The sequence below is a fragment of the Macaca fascicularis genome, chromosome 5, assembly GCF_037993035.2.
Source record: "Macaca fascicularis isolate 582-1 chromosome 5, T2T-MFA8v1.1".
Classification (NCBI taxonomy): domain Eukaryota; kingdom Metazoa; phylum Chordata; class Mammalia; order Primates; family Cercopithecidae; genus Macaca; species Macaca fascicularis.
In genome coordinates, this window is record NC_088379.1 from 46,974,959 (window position 1) to 46,998,393 (window position 23,435).

General features: G+C 36.4%; 2 protein-coding genes across 4 annotated transcripts in view; one reads left to right on the forward strand and one right to left on the reverse strand.

The window, feature by feature from the left end:
* ATP10D (ATPase phospholipid transporting 10D (putative)) overlaps window positions 1–23,435 on the forward strand; it is a 279,019-nt gene that overhangs the window by 118,261 nt on the left and 137,323 nt on the right. The gene's annotated exons all lie outside the window — the stretch shown is intronic.
* COMMD8 (COMM domain containing 8) lies at window positions 10,505–23,361 on the reverse strand. Of its 3 annotated transcripts, none has more exons than XM_005554820.5 (5): window positions 23,270–23,361; window positions 19,815–19,970; window positions 16,233–16,379; window positions 12,770–12,925; window positions 10,505–11,376 (listed from the first exon to the last, which is right to left on the reverse strand). In XM_005554820.5, the coding sequence occupies exons 1-5, from the start codon at window positions 23,333–23,335 to the stop codon at window positions 11,356–11,358; spliced, it is 546 nt and encodes a 181-aa protein (XP_005554877.1). In that variant the 5' UTR covers window positions 23,336–23,361; the 3' UTR covers window positions 10,505–11,355. The 3 variants fall into 3 exon arrangements, with proteins under 3 accessions (XP_005554877.1, XP_005554876.1, XP_073895835.1); XM_005554819.5 differs by having other exon boundaries at window positions 16,227–16,379; XM_074039734.1 differs by lacking the exon at window positions 19,815–19,970 and having other exon boundaries at window positions 16,227–16,379.

Genomic DNA, 23,435 nt, shown 5'->3' on the forward strand with positions numbered 1-23,435 from the left:
TAGAGAACCTAGAAGTAAAGCCAAATATGTGTAGTCAACTGATCTTCAACAAAGCACACAAACACATAAATTGGGGAAGAGACACCCTATTTAATAAATGGTGCTGGGAAAACTGGCAAGCCACATGTAGAAGAATGAAACGAATCATGATCGCTCACCTTATACAAAAAAGACCTAAAATTATAAAAATTCTAGAAGACAACATTAGAAAAACTCTTCTAGACACCAGCCTAGGCAAAGAATTCATGACTAAGACTCCAAAAGCAAATGCAACAAAAACAAAACTAAATAAATGGGACCCAATTAAACTAAAAGACTTCTGCACAGTAAAAGAAATAATCAACAAAGTAAACAGACAATCCACAGAATGGGAGAAAATATTTGCAAACTCTGCATCCAACAAAGGACTGCTATCCAGAATCTACAAAGAAATCAAACTAATTGCCAAGAAAGAAAACAAATAATCTGATTGAAAAGTGGGCCACGACACAAATAGACATTTGTCAAAAGAAGATATACAAATGACCAACACATAAATGCTCAATATCGCCAATCATCAGGGAAATGCAAATTAAAACCACAATGAAATACCACCTTACCCCTACCAAGAATGGCCATTATTAAAAAGTCAAAAAACAATAGATGTTGGTGTGGATGTGGGGGAAATAAATGTGTATACATTGCTGGTGAAAATGGAAATTAGTACAACCTCTATGGAAAGCAGTATGGGGATTCCTTAAAAAGCTAAAAGTACATCTGCCACTTGATCCAGCAATCCCACTACTGGGTATCTACCCAAAGGAAAAGAGGTCATTATGTGAAAAAGACACTTTAACATGTATGTTTATAGCAGCACAATGCAGAATTGCAAAGATGTGGAAACAACCTAAGTGTTCATCAACTAATGAGTGGATAAAGAAAATGTGCATATACATCAATGGAACATGACTAAGCCATTAAAATGAACAAAATTATGGCATTTGCAACAGCTTTGATGGACCTTGGGTCAATTATTCTAAGTGAAATAACAGGAGTAAAAAAACAAAAGCCATATGTTCTCACTGATAAGTAGGAGCTAAGCTAAGGGTATGCAAAGGAATACAGAGTGATATAATGGATTTTAGAGACACTACTGAGTTACAATGTACACTATTTGGGTGATGGGTGCACTAAAATCTCAGATTTCAACACTATGTAATTCATCAATGTAACGAAAAAACACTTGTACTCCAAAAGTTATTGAAATAAAAATTACTTTGGAGGTACAGGATTTACACTATGACTTGAAACAATCAAAAACAAAAATAGTCACCTACCCCCCTCCCAACTCCCTGACACACACAAACCACTGGCATTCAAGACACCAAGTATCAGGGAACACAGGATAATGATACCTGAGTGACAGGAAACAAAGCAGGTACAGCCTATGACTGCTCCAGCTTACTTTACAGAGTTTTCAGACCACAGTTCAGAGAGAGGAACCCATGGGGAGCCTGGAGGGCTCCCTGAATTGAGGAAGTAGAACTGAGAGTCCAGGAAGACCAAGGCAGCTAGAATTCACAAGAGAGAAAACCAAAGAGGAGGAAATTGCCGAGAAAAACCACCCTAGAAACCTAGAGCACACTGCCCTTTGAGTATTCAGCAGAGTATCAATCAGTACGTACATGTGAAGAAACAACCCAAGGCTGGAAAAAGAGCTACTTGAAGAAATCAGAGGGAAAAGGGTCTGGTTCTCATACATTGCCAGGAATAGTGCCTGTTCCCAACAACTACATTGGAAAAATCTCTTAATTCACAAGACAGTAGGTAAAGTACTCAAGACAGTCTTGCCTCAGTGATAGGGAATAATTAGCCCATTACTGAGCACTGCACTGGATCTGCCTCACAAATTAGAAAAGCAAGAGCTTAATAGATCACTCTTTCCAAGTAACTTAATTGCATTCAATTCATAACAAAGCTCAAGGATATTTACAGAAATATAAAAATAGCCAACAGCCAATAAGGTTAAATTCATCACATCTGGCACCCAATCAGAAATTACCAGGCATGCAAAGAAAAAGGAAAACAAGATCCACAATGAGAAGACTAGTCAATCAAAACTAACACTGGTGTTAAAATTAAGACTGGAAAGTTATAACTATATGCCATATGTTTAAAAAACTAGGTTGAGATGTAAAATGTGTTTACAAAAACAAAAACCAATATGAATTGCTAGAGATCAAAACTTCAATGTTTGAGATAAAAACACTGGTTTTGACATATTAGACAATGTAAAAGAAATGATAACTGTTCTTAAAGATATAAGAATGAAATGCAGAGGAAAATAATTTAAAAGAATGAAACGTATCATTGAGAAACTGGAGAACTTCAAGCAGCCCAATATATGTGTAATTGTCCTGAAGTGCAGGGAGGGACAAAAAACAGTCAAGAAATTATGACTGAAATTTTTCCAAATTTGATGGAAACTACAAACCTACGGATTCAAGAAACAAAACAAACTGCAAACACAAGAAACAACCAACCAACCAACTATCCCAAAGTACATCACAATCAAATTGCACATAACCCATGGTGAAAAAAAGTTAAAAAGCATACAGAGAAAAAGACATGGTATTTACAGAGAAACAAAGATAAGCATAATAGCAGTTTTCTCATCTGATATAAATTATAAACCCTCAAGCAAAAATATTCTAAAATTCATGTGGAAATGCAAATGACCTAAAAAAGCCAAAACAACTTTGAAAAAGAACAACAAAGTTAGAGAGCTAACACTGCCAGATTACAAGATTTATCAATTTATCAAAAAGCTACAGTAACCAAGATGGCACGGTATCGATATCAACATAGACAAATAGATGAATAGAACAGAACGGAGTTCAGATATTGATCTACATGTACACGAACAATTGTTTTTTTTGTTTTGTTTTGGATTTTTGGCAGAGTCTTTGTCATTCAGGCTGGAGTGCGGTGGCACGATTTCGGCTCACTGAAACCTCCACCTCCCAGGTTTAGGCAATTCTCCTGCCTCAATCTCCCAGTAGCTGAGATTACAGGCATGCAACACCATGCCCAGATAATTTCTGTATTTTTAGTAGAGATGGGATTTCACCACCTTAGCCAGGCTGGTCTCGAACTCCTGACGTCAAATGATCAGGCCACCTCGGCCTCCTGAAGTGCTGGTATTACAGGCGTGAGCCACCATGCCCAGCCTGAACAATTAATTTTTGACAAAGGCACAGAGGCAGTTCAGTAGAGAAAGGATAGCCTTTTCAGCAAATGGTGCTGAAATAATTGAATATTCACATGCTAAAAGTGAACTTTGAGCCACACCGTGTGCCATATTCAAAAATTAACACAAAATAGAACATAGACCTAAATGTAAAACTGAAACTATCACATTTCTAAAAGACAATTTAGGAGATCACCTTTGTTAGTCTAGGTTACACGATGATTTCTTAGATATGATGCCAAAAGCATGATCCAAAAAAGAACTGGTCAACTGAACTTCTTCAAAATTTAAAACTTCAGCCTTTGAAGACAGTTGGGAGAATGAAACAATAAGCCACAGACTGGAAGAAGGTGTTTGCAAAACACATGTCTAATAAAGAACATCTATCTAAAATATACAAAGAACTTTGAAAAATCAACATTAAGACAACCTAATTAAAAATAAGCGAACACATCCGAATAGACAACTCACCAAAGAATATGTACAGATAGAAAACATGCATAAGAAAAGATGCTCAACATCCTTGGTCACTAGGGAACTGCAAATTAAAACAACAGTGAGATACTACTACATCTCTATTAGAATAGCTACAACTCAAAATACTGATCATACCTAATGCTGCTGAGAATTCAAAACAACAACTCTCATTCATTGTGGAACTGTAAAGTGGAGTAACATCGGCAAGACAGCAGAATAGAAAGCCCCTGACTACCCGAGATCTGAAGTCAACAACATACAGACCAATTTCTTTTGTGAGTAATCCAGAGACCAGTTAAGATGCATCTGTACCTTAAGAGAACACAAAACGAGCTGCATCTCCAATAGGAACATTTGTGGCATTCATTCACCATAGTCCACCTCCACAGCTCAGCATGGAACCAGCAGAAAACTCCCAGCTCCTGGTTTCTCCCAGGGAAAGGAGAAGTTGGAGCATGACTTCAGCATTTTGGGTTTACAGGAGGCTGCCCAAGTGACTGTTTTCTGTCTGGGATTATGGACAGGACTTGGAATACTCTAGATGCCTAGAGGTCGCTGAGGACAGAAGGGAGCTTGGCTGCTTGCTGTCATTCCACAGGACCTGCAGTACAGTGGAGGCTGATACAACTTGGTAGCCTTTCCCCGGGAACTGGGTATGGAGGAGAGAATTGTGGAGCATGTATCCAATGTTCTGATGTTTTAGGGCTTCTTTAGGGACTGATTTCTCTCTTGCCTGACTCGGGGTACTGACAGGACCTAGAAAACTCTAGAAACCTTGGGCATCTGAGAACGAAAGAGTGGGGCTGTTTGTGACAGTTCAGAATACCTGTAGTACCACAGACTGACGCCAGAAGGAAAGAGAGATTATGGACATCTGAGAAACCCACAAATCACTAATTGGGAATCTGCACAAAACAACACAGACACAGAAATTTATGAAGGATGTTATACAATGATAAAACGGTCAATCACCAGGAAGATCTAACAATGATAAATACATAGTACCCAACATTAAAGCATCCAAATATATGAATCAAACATTGAGGGAAATGAAAGGAGAAACAAACAGCAACACAATAATGTTAGGTTTCAGTATCCCCACTTTCAATAATAGGGCATCCAGACATATCAATAGTGGAAGAGAGGACTTGAACAACACTATAGATTACATAGACCTAACAGACATATACAGAACATTCCACCCAACAGCAACAGAATACACATTCTTCCCAAAAGCACATGGAACATTATCCAGAATTGCCCAGATGTTAGGTTACAAAACAAGTCTTAATGAATTTAAGATGACTGAAATCAGACCTACTATCTCTTCAGACCACAGTGGAATAAAACTAGAAATCAATGGCCTAAGAAAACTAGAAAATTGACAAATATGTGAAAATTAAACAAGATACTCTTCAACCACTAGAAAAATAAGAAAAAATTATACCCAAAGTTAGCAGCAGGAAGGAAATAATAAAGATTGAAGCATAAATAAATGAAATATAGAATATAAAACAAAATAAAAATCAATGAAACTAAGAGTTAGTTATTTGAAAATAGTAAATTGACGAATCTTTAGCTAGACTAAGAACAAAAGAAAATTCACATTAAAAAATCAGAAATGAAACAGAGGATACTACTTCTGATGCCACAGAAATAAGAAGGATTACAAGAGACTAATATGAATCATTATAGGCTAACAACTTAGATAACCTAAGAGAAACAGATAAATTCCTAGAAACACACAACCTACAATGACTGAATCATGAGAAAATACAATATGTTAAGACTTACAACTAGCAAGGAGATTGAATCAGTAATCAAAAACCTCCCAACACAGAAAAGTCAAGGACCAGAAGGCTCCACTGAAGAATTCTATCAAATATTTAAAGAAGAATTAAAATCAATCCTTCTCAAACTCTTCCAAAAAACTGAAGAGGAAACACTTTCAAATTCATTTTACGAGGTCACCATGATCCTGACACTAAACCCAGACAAAGACATGACAAAAAAAGACCACACGCCAATATCCCTAACAAACATAGGTACAAATATCCTCAACAAAACAATAGCAAGCCAAATTCAACAACACATTAAAAAAAAATCATATACCATGATCAAGTGAAATTTATCCCTGGGATGCAAAGATGGTTCAACATATGAAAATCAATCAATCACATTAATAGAAAGGATAAAAATCACATAATGAATTCAATAGATGCAGAAAAAGCATTTGACGAAAATTAACACCTTTTCATGATAAAAACACTTTCAACCATTAGAAATAGAGAAAATTATCTAAATATAATAAAGGCCACATATGAAAGCCTACAGCTAACATCATACTTAAGTGAAAAACTGAAAGCTTTTTCTCTAAGATCAAGAAGACAAAGATGTCTACTCTTGCCACTTCTATGCCATATAGTACCGAAAGACCTAGCTAGAGCAATTAGGCAATAAAAAGAAGTCAAAGGCATCCAAATCAGAAAGAAAGAACTAAAATTATCTTTGTTCATTAATGATGCAATCTTATATGCAGAAAACCTTATTTTAAAAATGCTGTTAGAACCAATAAAAGAATTCAGTAAAGATGCAGAATACAGATTCAGCATACATAAATCATGAACAAGGCAAAAAAGAAATTAAGAAAATCCCATTTACAATAGCACCAAAAAGAATGAAATATTTAGAAATAAACTTAACCAAGGAGGCAGAAAACTTGTACACTGAAAACTACAAAACATTGCTAAAAGAAATTAAACAAGACACAAATAAAAGACAGCACTGGTCATGCATTAAAGATTCAATATTTTTGAAATATCCACAGGACTCAAAGCAATCTACAGATTCAATGCAATCCCTATCAAAATCTCAATGACATTTTTTGCAGAAATAGGAAAAAGCAATCCCAAAACCCCAAAATTCAAAGGAACCACAAAGACCCCTAGTAGACATACACACACACACACACACACACACACACAATCCTGAGAACAAACAAAGCTGGAGGCCTCATCCTTCCTGACAGGGGCCTACAAATGTATGAAAAAAGCTACAAAAATCAAAAACAGCAAAGTGTAACATAAAAACAGGCATGAAGACTAATGAAATACAATAGAGCACCCAGAAGTACATACACACAAATATAGTCAACTGATCTTCAACAAGGGTGCCAAGAATACACACTGGGGAAAGGATAGCCTCAACAGGCAGTGTTGTGAAAACTGAATGTCCACATATAAAATAATGAACCTAACCCTTATCTGACATCACACACAGAAACCTACTCAAAATGGATTAACTCCTTTCTCATTGTTGGAACTGAAATTTGTAGATAGGGAAGGATAGGAGGCTAGAATAATCCATGTAACAGATTAGAGTTGGAGACATCAGTATGAGCTTGTTTAGCTTAATATAGGTATGTATGATCATATAAATAATTATAGATATGTGTATATACGCAGGTTAGTATACACGCACATATTTCTTAGTTCTGTCAGCACCAAAAGGGCCTAAAAGAAATAACACCTCAGTAGCAATGAGCATACCTAGCTTGGTTTCTAACACCATTCTTCAATAAAAGGAACCAGAGTTCCTTGGAGAAGTAACTGATTCTAGGATTGGACAGGAAATACCCAAGATGAGCCTGGAGCATCTTGCACTGCCAGAGAGTAAGAAAATACTTTCCAAGATGAAAAAAGAAAAAGAAGATGCAACCCCCTGCCCTGAAAAAAATAAAAAGTCCAACCTCATTGATGGGGATATGTCGAATGGACACAGGAGCCAAGTGAAAGAGCTCCTAATGGCCAAGCCTAGAACAATTCGAGTAACAAAGCAGTACTGAATTATAACCCAAAGTATAAAATGAGTCCATACTGATAAGTAGAAAGCTCAATAGTGGAAAAGAAACAAATATGTACCAAATTCCACACCATTTATATAGATATTCCAGCCTCAAAAAGGAGAGCACACCTGCCCACTCCTTAAGTATGGGCTGAACTATAGTGATTTCCTTAAGCACAGTAAGAAAAGGGAAAAATGAAGAGTCAGTTCATAGTGAAGACACCTGTACCTCAGCCAGGTAACAAGATTAATATCAAGCCATAACTCATGTTAGTAATATGTACCCTTGATATGATGTGATGAAAATGGCATTTTATCTCTGTGATCTTCCTTCTCAACACCCATAATCCAATTCTAATCATGAAGAAAAACATCAAATTCCAATAGAGAGAGACATCCCACAAAGTATTTTGCCCACACTCTTCAACACTGTCAAGGTCATCAAAAACATGCCAACTAAATGTAATATGGTATCTAGGATGGAATCCTGGGGCAGGAAAAGGACACTAGGGAAAAACTTAGAAAGTCTGAATAGACTCTAGAATTTACTTAACAATAATGTGTCAATATTAGTTCACTAATTATAACAAATGCACTGTACTAATGTAAAATGTTAATAATATAGAAACTCTGTACTATCTTTTAAAGTTTGATTTATCTAAAACTGATCTAAAAACATATAGGGTCCATTTACATGGGGGCGGGGGGAAGATAAGCCACAGATTAGAAGAAAGCATTTGCAAAGTATCTCTCTAATAAAGGATTTGTATTCACATAAGTCAAAAGAGCTCTCAAAATTCAATACTCGGAAGACAAAAAATCCAATTGAAAAATGGGCAACAGATCTGAGCAGACATTTCACTGAAGATGTATACATGGCAAATATGCACATGAAAAGATGCTCAACATCACTGGTCATTAGGGAAATTTGTTAAATATTGCTAAAACCACAGTGAGACACATACATATTAAAATAACTGAAATTAAAAAGACTGGCAATGCCAAGTGTTGGCAAGATGGAGGCAGAACCCTCATAGACTGCAATGGAAATGCAAAATGTTAAAATCACTCAGAAAAAGCTTGACAGTCATTATTCTAAGTGAAGTAACTCGGGAATGGAAAACCTAAGCTATGAGGATACAAAGGCATAAGAGTAATATAATGAACCTTGTGGACTCAGGGAGGAAGGTTGGGAGGGGTGTGAAGGATAAAATATTACATTAAGGGTACAGTATACTGCTTGGGTGACAGGAGCAATAAAAATCTCAGAAATCAGCACTAAATAACTTCTCTATGTAACCAAAAACCACCTGTACCCTCAAAAATTATTCAAATAAAAAAAATTTTTAAGTTCAGGAGTATCTTGAAAAAATAAACCTATCATATCATCCAGTCATTTCATTTTAAAGTACTTGCTAAAAAAAAAAATAAAAGCATATGTTCATTCAAAGATGTATGCAAGAAAGTTCATAGCATTCTATGTATTCTAATGAATAAAACTTGAACCAACCAAAATATCCATTAACAGGTGAATAAATTGTGGCAGAACTCTACAACATAATACTTCTGAACAATAAAAAGAAATGAGCTACTGATACATGCAACATGAATGAAACTCAAGATAATGCTGAAAGAAGCCAGATATTTTTTTTAAAAATAGTACATACTATATGATACCTTTATACTAAACTTTCAAAAATGCAACAATCTGTAGTGACAGGAAGCAGATCAGTGGTTACCTGTGGGAAATGGAAGGGGCAGGGACTACAGAGGACGAAGAGGAAACCTTCAGGAGTGTTCAAATGTTCATTATCCTAATTTGTGGTGATGCGTTCATGGATGTAAATATGTGTATGTCAAAATATCACATTGCACACTTTAATATGTATACTATTTAGTATACTGATCCAATTTCGATAAAGCTGCTGAATATGCTAATAGAGTGTTACCAAGTGGTGAGAGAGTGACTAACTACACAGCAAGATGTTTTCCTTCTAAAGTTGAAATTTAGAAGAGACTTCACGATGGGTGCTATTCAAAGTGCTGTTCTACAAACCATCATTGGCCCGTAATAACAAATAACTTGCACAAGAAGGTAAATTACCTACCACACTAAGCACAGTTTCCTTCAGCTGATAATTTTTTTAAAACCAAAATTTCTTGATGAAGAAAGCAGTATACTGACACACTTTCTGGCCCAAGCTCCATATTGAATCACTGACCTGTAACAAACAGTTCACAGACAAGCACTTCTCTGCAGACACATTTTTGAGTAGCACTGTTTAGACCACACTCAGAAAACTCTCTGCTATTGTGAATAGTGCTGCAATAAACATACGTGTGCATGTGTCTTTATAGCAGCATAATTTATAATCCTTTGGGTATATACCCAGTAATGGGATGGCTGGGTCATATGGTACATCTAGTTCTAGATCCTTGAGGAATCGCCATACTATTTTCCATAATGGTTGAGCATGTTCTCACTCATAGGTGGGAACTGAACAATGAGATCACTTGGACTCAGGAAGGGGAACATCACACACCGGGGCCTATCATGGGGAGGGGGCGGGGGGGAGGGATTGCATTGGGAGTTATACCTGATGTAAATGACGAGTTGATGGGTGCAGCACACCAACATGGCACAAGTATACATATGTAACAAACCTGCACGTTATGCACATGTACCCTACAACTTAAAGTATAATAATAATAAATTAATTAAAAAAAAAAAAAAAAGAAAACTCTCTAAGCCTATCCTCACCTGTATGATGAGAATAGTAATAATTGCTCTGGATGCCTCAAAGAATAGTATGATGCTCTAATGAGCCATATGGCTTGCAAATAGCAAGCACCTATTAATTACGTATTATTGAGTTATGTATAATTACGTATAACTACTGAGTTATTTGGAGTCATTTAAAATAAATATATAAAAATAAAACAAGACACTTTTCATTTGCTCAGAATGCTTGTTGTTCAAGTTAACTGAGGTTACAAATGGTTTGTTTTTCCAATGAATTTAACATTCAAAAGTATTCAATATTGAGTTTATTAACAAAAGTGGACCTGTACATAGTCTTATCTCATATTTGAATAATACACACACTGCACAATGGCAACTATTTTTTATCAGAGCAACGTTTCCCAAACATAGAAGTGCAGAAGTAAAACTGTTATTTTCATTTTTCTGTATTCTTTAGTTTCTAGAATTCATAAACTCAAAATTGTTCACATAAGTTTAGAGTATTTGTTCTTGTTTATCTCTGACAAAGAGGTGTTCTCTAAGAAATTTTATATTTTATAATCTTTCCTCTGAAATATGAGAAAGACATGGAATCTCCTGAGTTATATATGCAGCTTATACATTCTTTGAAAAACTTTTAAAAAATATCACAAAGTAATTATATACCCATAATATATGTTGCTATTCACATAATTCTTTAAGCAATATTCAAGTATATTTGTGCTTTACATTTTTACATTACTTTAGAACCTATTTTTAGCTTTCAATAAAACTGTGTATCTCTAAAGATTTCTCAAGTATTTAATAAATGAGGCAAAACAATCATGAAAATATAAACTGCTACTATAGATTTTTCATCTTTCATTTTATGCATTTCCTCTCAACCATGTAATTTCCTGTTAAGGAATGTGGATACATTTTTATCTTTATAATATCAACATTGCTGCTTTCTCAGCCTGTTGCAACAGTCAAGACATCACAGCGTTTCTGAACACACAGTATTCACTCTGCCATATAAGTTGGAGCAATAAAATCTGATAGCACTGGTATTCATCATTGCCAGTTATTTCAACTGCAGGACCACCTTAAAACACAAATTGAACAGAAAATATCAGGTTATACAAGACTGATGCTGATATATTCCATATTAAATGCTTTGAAGTCTCTGAAAAAGAGCATGGAGAACTCATAACAAGGAAGTACAATACACAGTAACTGATGATATATGCCTGCCAGAATCTACAGTTCAGAATCTGTTACCATTTATATCGGGCTCTACCACATGCACCCTTCACACATGTAGCCCCACTCAGCCATCCAGCCAAGCCCGAGCTGCTCGTTTGGTTACTAGGCATGTGGACCAGTGATCAAAGCACTACAATGTTTGAGCAAATGCAGAGTGTGGAGAGAAGCTGAAGTTTATGAGAGTTTTTAAAAAGCAGGATCAAGAAGATAAATAGTGGGGCAGTAGAGGTTGTAAGAATTACTGAGACTTAATCACTGAGATGAGATCACTAAAGAAAACGCTGAGCAATAACAAAGAAACATACGTATACAAAGATAATTATTTTTACTCCTCCTCACAACAGTTTCCACTGTTTAAATATTATTTTTCTCATTTATTAAACATTAGGAGCAGTTACTGTTATTTAGCCACTCCACTGTAAATGTGAAGTTTTTCGACATTCATTAGTTCTGCCTTGCCTCTATCTGATTTTGTCATAATAACTACAGGCCATATTTTGTCTTCCATAGAGGATCATAAAAGCAATTTTCTATTATTAGTCCAGTTAATAAAGCCACTTTTTCTTCAGGATCGTAATTTTTTTTAATCATAAAAACTCTTCAGAATCAATTAATTTTATTATTCTAAGGTAAAAATTTAATTTTTATCATTAATGAGCGTTGAAGCAAAAGAAATTCAGCTGTTAGAATAGCACTATTATTCTTTCAAAAATTACTTAATACATTATGTTCAAAACTAAGTAATTGAACATTACAAGTTGTAATCAATATCTAAAACTAGAGCTCAGAACACACTAACAAAGCATTTTCTGTGCTTAACATAAAACATCAGGAGAAAAAAACACTAAAAGTGAACTATGAGTCTAGGAGCATCAATCAAAACTTAAAACGTTTGGCCGGATGCAGTGGCCCTTGCCTGTAATCCCAGCACTTTGGGAGGCCAAGGCGGGTAGATCACTTGAGGTCAAGAGTTTGAGACTAGCCTGGCCAACATGGTGAAACCCCATCTCTACTAAAAATACAAAAATCAGTCAGCCGTGGTGGTGGGCATCTGTAATCCCAGCTAGTCTGGAGGCTCAGGCACGAGAATCGCTTGAACTCAGGAGGCAGAGGTTGCAGTGAGCCGAGATCACGCCACTGCCTTCCAGCCTGGGTGACACAGCAAGATTCCAACTCAAAAAAACCCAAAAGCCTTAAACATTCAAATCATATGACAAAATTATAGCAAATACCTTATTTGCTGCTTCCAAGGAATGTATTAGATTCTGCAGCTCCTCTCTACTCATTTCAATAGAATATGGTTTTACTTCACCATTTTCTTTTACATCTAGATGCAGGCTTAACAGTGGCATTCGTAATGCAGCAATCTTGTCACTGGAAAGTGCAAGCTGTTTAAAATCAGAAAAATAGTAATTAATAAATAGTAAAAAGAACCATATTGAATATGCATCAGAGTTTAGTTAGCAGTACATTTTTTAAAAGTACTATTTGCTGTTGAGTATAGAGAAAAGTGAAAGAAACAAATTAAATCCATGCTAAAGCATATTTGAAGAATAGAGAGAGAAAGGAGAGTGAATAAAGGAGAGGAAATGGGTAGGAAAGTAAGATAACCAGTCAGCAATCTTGTGGCAGAAGCAGGTATGTAGATCAGAGTCATGCCTGGGAAGTAATGAAAGGGTCTAATGTACAAGAAACATAGAGAATTCTTAAAGAAGATTAAAGGCAACAAGAAGATGAAAGCTCATGTACAAAGATAAGCGAGACCAAAAATACTGGTAAACTCTCAGAACTTAAGATGCTTGATTAATGGTCAGCTATCTATCTATCACAATATTGATAAATATGTTATCAAGATACCATCTTCAATTAGAGCCACTCAACAGAAACACTCCGTACACTTACCTTACTTCTTAATTTATTTCTCTGGAATATATCCTAGGGGAATTGGAAGAACCAAATATTTATAATACTAGTACTTTTTGAAACGAGCACTGTAGCTTCCTTGGCAGACAGCATAGGGAAACTCAATTTTCCTGGAATCTGAGCCAGAAAAATCCACAAAAACTGAATCTTTGTTTAGAATGCTACCACTTGCAAAAAAATTACTTATGCAATGATAAGGGACATCTTCCCTAATGACCTCAAAGGATCTCTCTTGTAGTACATACACTATAGAATCAAATCTTGACATATCTCCTCCATTCTCTCACCCAAAAACAGGACCTATAATATCTGAGATCTGGAAGTAGCAGTTTCAGGTTAACTATCTTATGCATAATTCTCCTCCTCAGTATTTCCAATAAATAGTTTTTCACCCTATGCTTAAATACCACCAATGATGATGCACGTGCTACCTCGAGAAGAGGTTACAATTATTTCCAGATATTCATACTTGTTAAAAAGTTCTTCCCTAGGTTGAATTGAAACCTATCTTTTTTGCAAATAATATACCTTAGTCCTTCACCTACTTTCTGGAGCCACAAAGCATTTATATATTCCCCCAACTATGACTTTTGGCCTTTTAAAGGTAAGTGTCATGTTTCTACTAGGTTTAATCTTTTCCAGGTACATGGTATCAGTGTTTCAAAGCAATTTCACACACCATGATTTTAAGTTCCTAGTCATTCTTTGACTAAAAAGATGTTATCATTGGAAACATAACTAAAAAGATGTTATCATTGGAAACATAAGGTACTAGCACTATCTCTTGCTTGAAGAACTGCAATTCTGCCAGGCACAGTGGCTCACACCTGTAATCCCAGCACTTTGGGAGGCTGAGGTGGGCGGATCACCTAAGGTCGGGAGTTCACGACCAGCCTGACCAACATGGCAAAACCCCATCTCTACTAAAAATACAAAATTAGCCAGACGTGGTGGCACATGCCTGTAATCCCAGCTACTCGGGAGGCTGGGGCAGGAGAATCGCTTGAACCTGGGAGGTGGGGTTGCAGTTAGCTGAGATCCTGCCATTGCACTCTAGCCTGGGCAACAAGAGTGAAACTCTTAACTCAAAAAAAAAAAAAAAAAGAACTGCATTTCTACCAACAAAATATGGGCCTGAATCAACACGAATGAAGCTATACTTTGATAAACCAAAATAAACATTTCTCATATATGCTACCATTAACATCTCTCTCTTATCCTTTATTATTTTTTTCTGAGACAAAGTCACGCTCTGGTGGTCAGGCTGGAGTGAAGTGGCAGGATGATTTTAGTTCACTGCAAGTTCCACCTCCTAGGTTCAAGCAATTCTCGTGCCTCAGCCTCCCAAGTAGCTGGGACTACAAGCACATACCAAAACACCCAGCTAATACTCGTATTTTTTCAGTAGAGTTGCAGTTTTGCCATGTTGGCCAGGCCAGTCTCGAACTCCTGGCCTCAAGTGATCCACCCGCCTTAGCCTCCCAAAGTGCTGGGATTACAGGCGTGAGCCACCGCACCTGGCCTCCTTTATCTTTTATATTTATAAAAATATGAAATCTGAAATTGAAACTAAATGTATAAAATTTAAATATTTAAATTAAACATCCTCTGTTTAGGTTGCCTATTTGATTCATTTGGTCATTGATGTAATTAGCTGTGACATAATTTTAAACTTTGTGTCACATTATACACGTGTTACAGCTCTAGTTTTATATCACCTTCAGATATGATAAGCATAATATTCATAAAAATGTTGAAAATGACCGGGCCAAGACCAGAGCCACACAGACTTCTTAACTAATACACATTCATCTGTCTTTGCTTAGTTCTTTATCTGATTATGAACCCACCTATTATCTTCCCACATTTTTCTTTACTTAATCCATATATACAACGTAAGGCACTTTATCCAGGGTCATGCTAAAATCAAGAAACAAAATTATTTGTTTCCTCTTCATCTACTGGTCTAGGTATCTTATAAGGACAAAAAGTGGGTCTGAGATTGTTCTTTATGAACTCTACTGATAGTGACTCTCCAAAATGTATTAAAAACTGATGTTTTAATAGTATCTTACAGGTTTTCCTCCTAGAGGTAGAATCACATTTACCAGTCTTAAGAAAGCTATGAAGTCTAGAAAGTTGTGGTCAAAAATATATGTTGACCAGGTGGGATGGCTCATGCCTGTAAAACCAGCACTTTGGGGGGCTGAGGCTGGCAGATCACTCACTTGAGGCCAGGATTTGAGATCAGCCTAGCCAAAATGGCAAAACCCCAAATCTCCACCAAAGATACAAAAATTAGCTGGGTGTGGTGGCACGTGCCTATAGACCCAGCTACTCAGGAGGCTGGGGCAGAAGAATTGCTTGAACCCAGGAGGCAGAAGTTGCAGCGAGCTGAGATTGCACCACTGCACTCCAGCCTAGATGACAGAGCACGACTCTCTCTCAAAAAATAAATTTTATATATATATGTATGTATGTATGTATGTATCTATATGTTGACTATATGCTGTCCCATCACTTATGACATTTAATGATTTACAGATCTAACTAAATTTATTATCAATGTAATGTTATTACACGTGGCTTAGATGTTTGTAGTGTACTTATGCCCAAGTTAATGTAAGGTGTAATTTAAACTATCTTTGATATTTCTTTGGGATAATACATTCCCAAAATAACAAATTTTAGATACATGATATTATAAAGATATTTGTCTATATCTATAAAATGAAATTAAAAATACACGTACTCATAGACTCTTACCTTTACCTGCCAATCAAAATCCTGTAGCTGTGCAGAGGAAATAGCAACTATTTCTCTTGACAGAGCCTGTTTGATTTCATCTTTCCTACTTTTCACACATTTCATGATAGTTTCTTGATGAAATGAATTCAACTGATTCAACTGCTGAAATATCTATAAAAATAAAAACAGACAAAAGGGGCTTTCTGTTTAAAACGTAAAAACACAATTCCACTCTCCTTTTGCACACTTTTAAAGCAACAGTAAAAGAAAAAAAGAAATACTTCTGTAACTATAAAAAAGACTAAGATGAGAGTGAGTAACCAGAAAATAAGTTTTAACAAATTTCTGCAAAATAGAGAGTAAAGAAAAAGGACTGATGGAAGCAGCAGCGTGGAAATGAATACACCTGGAAAACACCAAAGCTGATACAGCCACGCAGGATGAGTATCTCAAATCCCAAAACGGGAAAAGTTCTGTGAACTGACAGGATGCTCAAAGGAAGTGCTCATTTGAATAGTTGAGATTTCAGATTTCAGATTTTTTTTAGCAGGGATGCTGCACTGGTGAGTATAATGCAAATATTGCAAAGTCAAAAAAATCTGAAATCCAAAACAGTTCTGGTCCCAAGCATTTCAAACAAAGGATACTCAACTTGTATTAATATATCAGACAATGTAGCCCTTAAGGCAAGAAGTGTTACAAGAAATACAGAAGGACAGTAAAAGGGCAATGCAACAGAAGGACACAACAATCATAAATTCCTGAGTACCTAACACCATAGCTTCAAAACTTGGCAGCACTAAAAGAATAAATCCACATTCACAATTAGAGGTATTAATACAACTCTCAATAGCTGACACAAAGAAACAAAAAAAATCAATGAGGATATAGAAGAATTGAAAAAATGTATTCTACCTAACCTTAGCAATATATACAATACTATACCTGACAACTGTAGAGTACACATTATTTTCAAATGTATATGGAACATTCACCATAATGTACCATATTCTGAGCCATTTGGCAAACCACATCAGATCTCAAAGAACTTAAATAATACTGTTTATATTTTTATTACTGGGTAATGAAGTCATGACTAACGAGAAAAGGTAACCAAAAAATTTCCGAATGTGTGAAAATTGAGTAGCACAACACTAAATAAATAAATAAAATTAATCTCTTATTCTTCCTGTGAACAGGAAGAGGAAAAAAAAAATTCTTCCCAATTCATTCCATGAGGCCAGAATAAAACTTGACACCTTGACAAGAGGAAAAGAAAAAAAAAAAAAAAAAAAACACCTAGGCCAATACCACTCAAATATTGATATAAAAATCCTAAGCAAAATATTGGCAATCCAAATCAAGAGATATATAAAAAAGATAATACATCATGATCAAATGGAGTTTATTTTGGCAGTGCAGCCTTAGTTTAACATTCAAAAATCACATTAACAAAATAAAGAAGAAACAATAACAAATTCAGGGAAAAGCATTTGATAAAATTCAGTATCCATTCATGGTAAAAATTCTCAGCAAAATTAGAATTGTAGGATGCTTCTTTAGTCTGACAATGGATATCTATAAAATCACAGAGCTAACATACTAAATGGTGAAACAGTAAACACTTTCTCCCTAAAGTTAGGAATAGACATATATCCACTATGCCTGCTTTTTTAAAAGAAACACTGACTGCTGGTGTTAGCCAATGCACAAAGGTAAGAAAAATAAATGAAAGATGTTAAAGTTGAAAAAGAAAATTATTATATACAATCTCCCCCCAAAAAATCTATATACAATTGGATACAGTAAACAAATTTAGAAAGGCTGTGGGACACAAGGTATATAACAACTGTTTGTACATACTAGCAAAAAACTACTAAAAATTAAAGATCAAAAACATCATTTACTCAGAAATAAAAAATATTTGCAAGAGCTCAACACTGAAAACTACAAAATACGAGAGAGAAACCAAAGCCCTCTAAATAAATAGAGAAACCAAAGCCCTCTAAATAAATAGAGGGCTGCCCATGTTCATAACTTTGGAAAGCTAAATGTTGTTGTCAATTCTCCCCACAAATGATCTAGTGATTCAGTGCAATCTCCATCAAAAATCCAGCAGGTTTGTAGGTTAAAACTGAAAAGTTGATTCTAGAGGGTTATCTGAAAATATAATAGCCAAGGCACTCCTGAAGAAGCATGACAATGAAGGTCTTCTATTACCAGATATTAAGACATAATTTAACTTAGCTTTAATTCTACAGTAATTAAAGCAGTGTAGCATTGGCAAATACACACAAGTAGACTAGTGGAATACATTAAAGAGTCAAGATACAGAGGCACAAATATATGGCCAGTTGATTTACAATAAAGGCAGTACAGCAATATTGTGTGGCAAGGATGGTCATTTCAATAAGTGGTCAACTGGATATTCATGTAGAAAATTTTGAACTTGGCCTCCATTCCATACACAAATATTAATTCAAAATGCATCAGTGACATAATGTGAGAGCTAAAACAATCAAGCTTCTACAAGAACACATCCAAGAATCTTCATATCTTCGGCACAAATATTTCTGAAACAAAACACTAATAGTATTAGCCAGCAAAAGAAATATTGACAAAGTAGATTTGTTAAATTTCACAACTTGTTTCACCAAAAGACACCATTAAGAGAGTAAAAAGGCAAGCACATAATAGAAAATATTTAAAATACATATTTCTAACAATAAGCTCATATCCAGAATATCATCCAAATCAATGACAAACATAAATAACTTGATTTTCAGAAAAGTGAGCAACCTACACAAGGTCAAATGATTTTTGACAAAGATGCAAAAGTAATTCAGTGGAAGAAGGATATCCTACAACCACGCAATTTCACTTCAAGATATCTACCCCAGAAAAGCTGATGTGAGTGTGAACAAGAAGACATGTAAAGAATGTTTATAGCAGCATTACTTGTAATAATGAAAGAAGCAATGACTATTAGTAGGGAGATAAATAAATCTTATTTAATTTCTATCATCAAATACAAGGATTTAAAATACACTAGATCCACGTTTATCAATGTAAAACACAATGCTGCATTTAAAACAATTTACAAGTGCAGACATATGTTACATTTTATTACAAGTTATACACTTACATACCCCAAATAATTCAATATACTCAAAGATTCAAACATACATACAATATATAATACAAAACATGAACACCACCTTCAAGAGTGGTGATCTCTAGGTGAAAGTGGGATATCCAGGTGTGGGATAGGGGAATTTTGGTAACCTCTGTAATGCTTTATTTCTGAAAGAAACACACACATTGCAAAACGTTAACACCTGTTTAACTGGTAATGCGAATGTAGGTATCAGTTATATAACTTCTTGTTTTCTTCTGTATGCTTTAAATGTTTCACAATTAAAAGAGTAAAAACAACCAAAAACGAAACTGCAAAAACCTAGGATTTCCACAGATTTTTCCATTCACAATTATAAGGTATTTGTTGTTACTGATGATGGCCCTTGTATTATACACTGCTCTAAAAAAACTCAGAAGGAAACCTGGGCATTATTTATTGTAAGTTATAGAAATGTGCAGAGAAGTTACCTCTTCATCAGATAAGTTTTTACCAACTACAGCTTTAAAAAATTTGGCAATATCTTCTAAAACGTGCATCCATTCTTCTGATTCCCAAACAGTGTGATAATCTTGGTACACAGGATAAGCTCGACCACAAATGCCATCAATTATTTTGTGAAGAAGCTAGCAAGACACAAATAAATGCACTTATAAGTAAAATGATAAAACAAATTTATCTTCCTCTTAACAAACATTGGGAGATGTTCATGTTATCTGCAAGACCAGCTTAAGTTAAAATGTATAAACCACTTTTAAGATTATTCTAATTAAAAATTAGAACTCATAAAAATCCTAGACTTTCTATTATTATGTCGACCTTCAGAAACTAAAATAATTTTATAAAAATTACATAATGAAAAAACTAAAAGGAAGATACGTATAAAGGATATATTTATAGCAATGACCAAACAAAAGGATAGGACTTACATTAAAGTCTCTTACTGTAGGCCTATAACCTACATTTTGCTTTGCCTCCACTTTCACAACATACTTTTTTTTCTTTTGAGGGTCTCACTATGTTGCCCAGACTGGCCTTCAACTCCTGAACTCATGCAATTTTCCCATCTCAGCCTCCCAAGTAGCTAGGACTGCAGGCGAGCACCACCACACCCAGCTCAGCAGTTACTTTAGATGTATTCCCAGAAAGTCTTCAGTACTTTTTTCCTTTTTTCTACATTCCTTTCTATCCTATTAGTATCTTACTATCAGCAATGGAAAGCCTAACACATGTATAACTTAACATAGTGATTAAGACTATGGATTTTGGAATAAAACTATCCAGTTCAAATCCCAGTTGCAGTGCTTTCAAGTTTTATTTAAATCTTCGAGTCTGTTTCCTCAAGTGTTAAATGAGGATATCATCTCTTCTCTTAATCTTGCTGTAAGGATTGAAGAAGAATACACGGAAATCACTTGACATCTTCCAGGCATGTACAAAGACATGCAGACATTGCTAACCCTCGTTACCATCCTTATTATTATCATCACTACTCCTCCTCCTCCAATTCATGCCTTCAACATCTATTAACTGAGATAACACAATGCCAGTACTATTCTAAGCACTTAACATATACTAAGGTTATCTTTCTCAAAGTTATTTGTATCTTACAAGAGTAGTATTTGAACCAAATAACTTGGAAATAATCATATTCCACCCTATTTTAACTAATAACTCCTTCCCTCTAACACCACACTTGCCAGAACACAAGCAACTGCTTCCAAATGGTGGCTAATATACTATACAAACTGATCTTTTATTTACCATAAATCAACATACTCAATTTTGAATTCATTCAAAATTCTCTACAGCTTATCCTATACCATCCCCATGCTAAAGCAAAACCCAGAACTCAAACTGAAAAATAAAAGCATTCTCTTTTTCGGAATATGTTTGTTATTCACTCACAAATATGTAATGCACACTTCATCCCAGTTACTAAATAAGGTCATGGAAATGACTTTATTTAATGGCAAAGAAACTATAATAGCTACTGTTATGGAGCCCTAACTAGGTACCATGCTCTGGACTGATCCTCATTACAACTCTGAAGTAACCATTGCTATTATTCCTAATTTACAAATGAGGAAACTGAGAATAAATAAGGCCCTACCATAACAGAGTTTTAGTCCATTCGAAAAAGGCAAACATACAAATGCATGTAATTTAGAATGATGGGGACATAATAAAAGTATATACAAGGTACAAAGGAGCACAGAGAGGAAGCAAGGAAAACTCCATCTTAAAAGGATGAGTAGTTGGCCAAGCAAACAGGAGAGAAGAAGTGCATTTCTAGATACAAGCAACGGCATATATACAGGAGGCAAACTGTAAAATCACACTGCTTGATTTATGGAATAGCAAGTTATTTTGGGGGGTGCCTAGGGGGTGACAGGAGACAAGGCTGGAGAGGTGGGTGGAGCCACATCAAAAAGGGCCTGTGTACAAAGCAAAAGAGCCTAGTGCTCAACCGGGAAGCAATCTATTCACACATTTGCATTATTTTTTCATATATTTGCTAACAGGTTGGAAGATGTAAGAAAAGAGAGAGGGTGAGCCCAGATGCCTCAATTTTCAGTTAAGGAATTAAAGATTAAGGGGCTTAAATTGTTGAGGACACTCAAAATGGAGGCAGTAAAGAGGTAGAAGAGATGTGAAAAGGAGAGGCCATGGATGAAACCTAGAACGTCAGGTTGAGGGGCTGGGTGAAAGTGGTGGTGCCACAAACCAAAAATGAGGCTACGGGAGGAGTAGGTCCAGAGGGAAAGAAGAGCTCACGCAAGGGCATACTGAATTTGAGGTACCTGTGGCAGACGCCTGACACTCAGGGAAGAGACTTTGGTTTGGGGTTTTGGGGGTTTTGTTTTTTAACTGGCATTCTTGAACCATAGAGGAAGAAAATTTTGGCTGAACCTAGAGATTTAGGAGTCATCAACATATATGATAGTAAAGGTTATGCACCTTATCTAAATGGGTAGAATGAAGACAAGGAGAGCCAAAAGCCAATAAAAAACTCAGAATCGATAGATCTGAGCATAAGTTCCAGTTCTGCCACTTTCTGGATGGGTAATCTTGGGCAAGTTAGCCATAATTTCTGCTGACATTTCAGGTTCATCACTTGCAAAAACAGAGAAAATAATTAGGATGTTTTCTTTTTTCTTGACCCTGACAGGAGGTAAGTTCCTTTCTGTCTCCCCCACACTTTCTCCAGTGTAAACGGAACAGAGGAAATAGGAAGACCAAAATTGTGACTTATAAAAAAGATGCTCCACCAGGGGACAGGCTGTGCGTCTCACTCACCATTTTACCTCATCCCATCGGGACGCTCAATGTATGGTAGACTTCAGTGAAAAACTGGCTGAACAAACGAATGTGGTTGCTTTTCTCCAGATTCTCACAAGCCAGGTTGTTTCATAGACTGGAAGTCAATGGGTACATCACCTCTTGGGACGACCCTAACAAAAGTAACTCGCCCAGTTATTTCACTTCCTTCCAACTACCCTCAAGGGTGGAGGGGCAGGGTTCGCTTCGGTGTAGGTCACATAGTATTCCAGCACCTAGTACTGTGTCTGCTGCCTGGCAGGTAGGGAGCCTTTGGGAGGTATGTGTTGAATGAATGAAGAAAACGTATACGAAGCAGCAGCAAACACCGACTTGACGCCATAAGCTTTCAAAGCCCCGTCTGGTGCGGGCGCTTCTGAGCGCAAAGGCCCTGGAGCTGCACCTCTAGGCCGGGGGTGGCGCCCCAAGCTGCCCACCTAGGCTCCCCAGGGAAGGCGGGGACCAACCACCCGAAATCACTCCCCTTCCTCCTCCCTTTCCTAGGGAGCTTGCGAAGGCGTCTGGGTCGCACCCGGCCTGATCCGCACGCCGGGCCGTCCCGAAGCCCAGGCCCCGCGCCGCTTCCCCCAGTACCCTCCCTCACCTGCGGGCCCAGCTCGGCCGGCAGCTTCTGCAGCCGCCACAAGAGCGTCCCCTCTTCCGGCTCCATCCCTGCGCGAAGCTGGGGCCTGGGTCACGTGACAAGGCTGGCGCTTGTCTAAAGCTACGGTTCGCCCACGTGACTGTCTCCGGCGGAGAGGGGCGGGGTG

What these genes read in the sequence shown, in the direction of transcription:
- COMMD8 (XM_005554819.5), bottom strand. Translation starts at nt 23,335, where the DNA reads ATGGAGCCGGAAGAGGGGACGCTCTTGTGGCGGCTGCAGAAGCTGCCG. An exon ending in CGGCCGAGCTGGGCCCGCAG is followed by an intron (nt 19,971 to 23,269) that starts GTGAGGGAGGGT and finishes GTGTCTTGCTAG; the next exon opens with CTTCTTCACAAAATAATTGA. An exon ending in CCTTGGAAGCAGCAAATAAG is followed by an intron (nt 11,377 to 12,769) that starts GTATTTGCTATA and finishes TTGTGTTTTAAG; the next exon opens with GTGGTCCTGCAGTTGAAATA.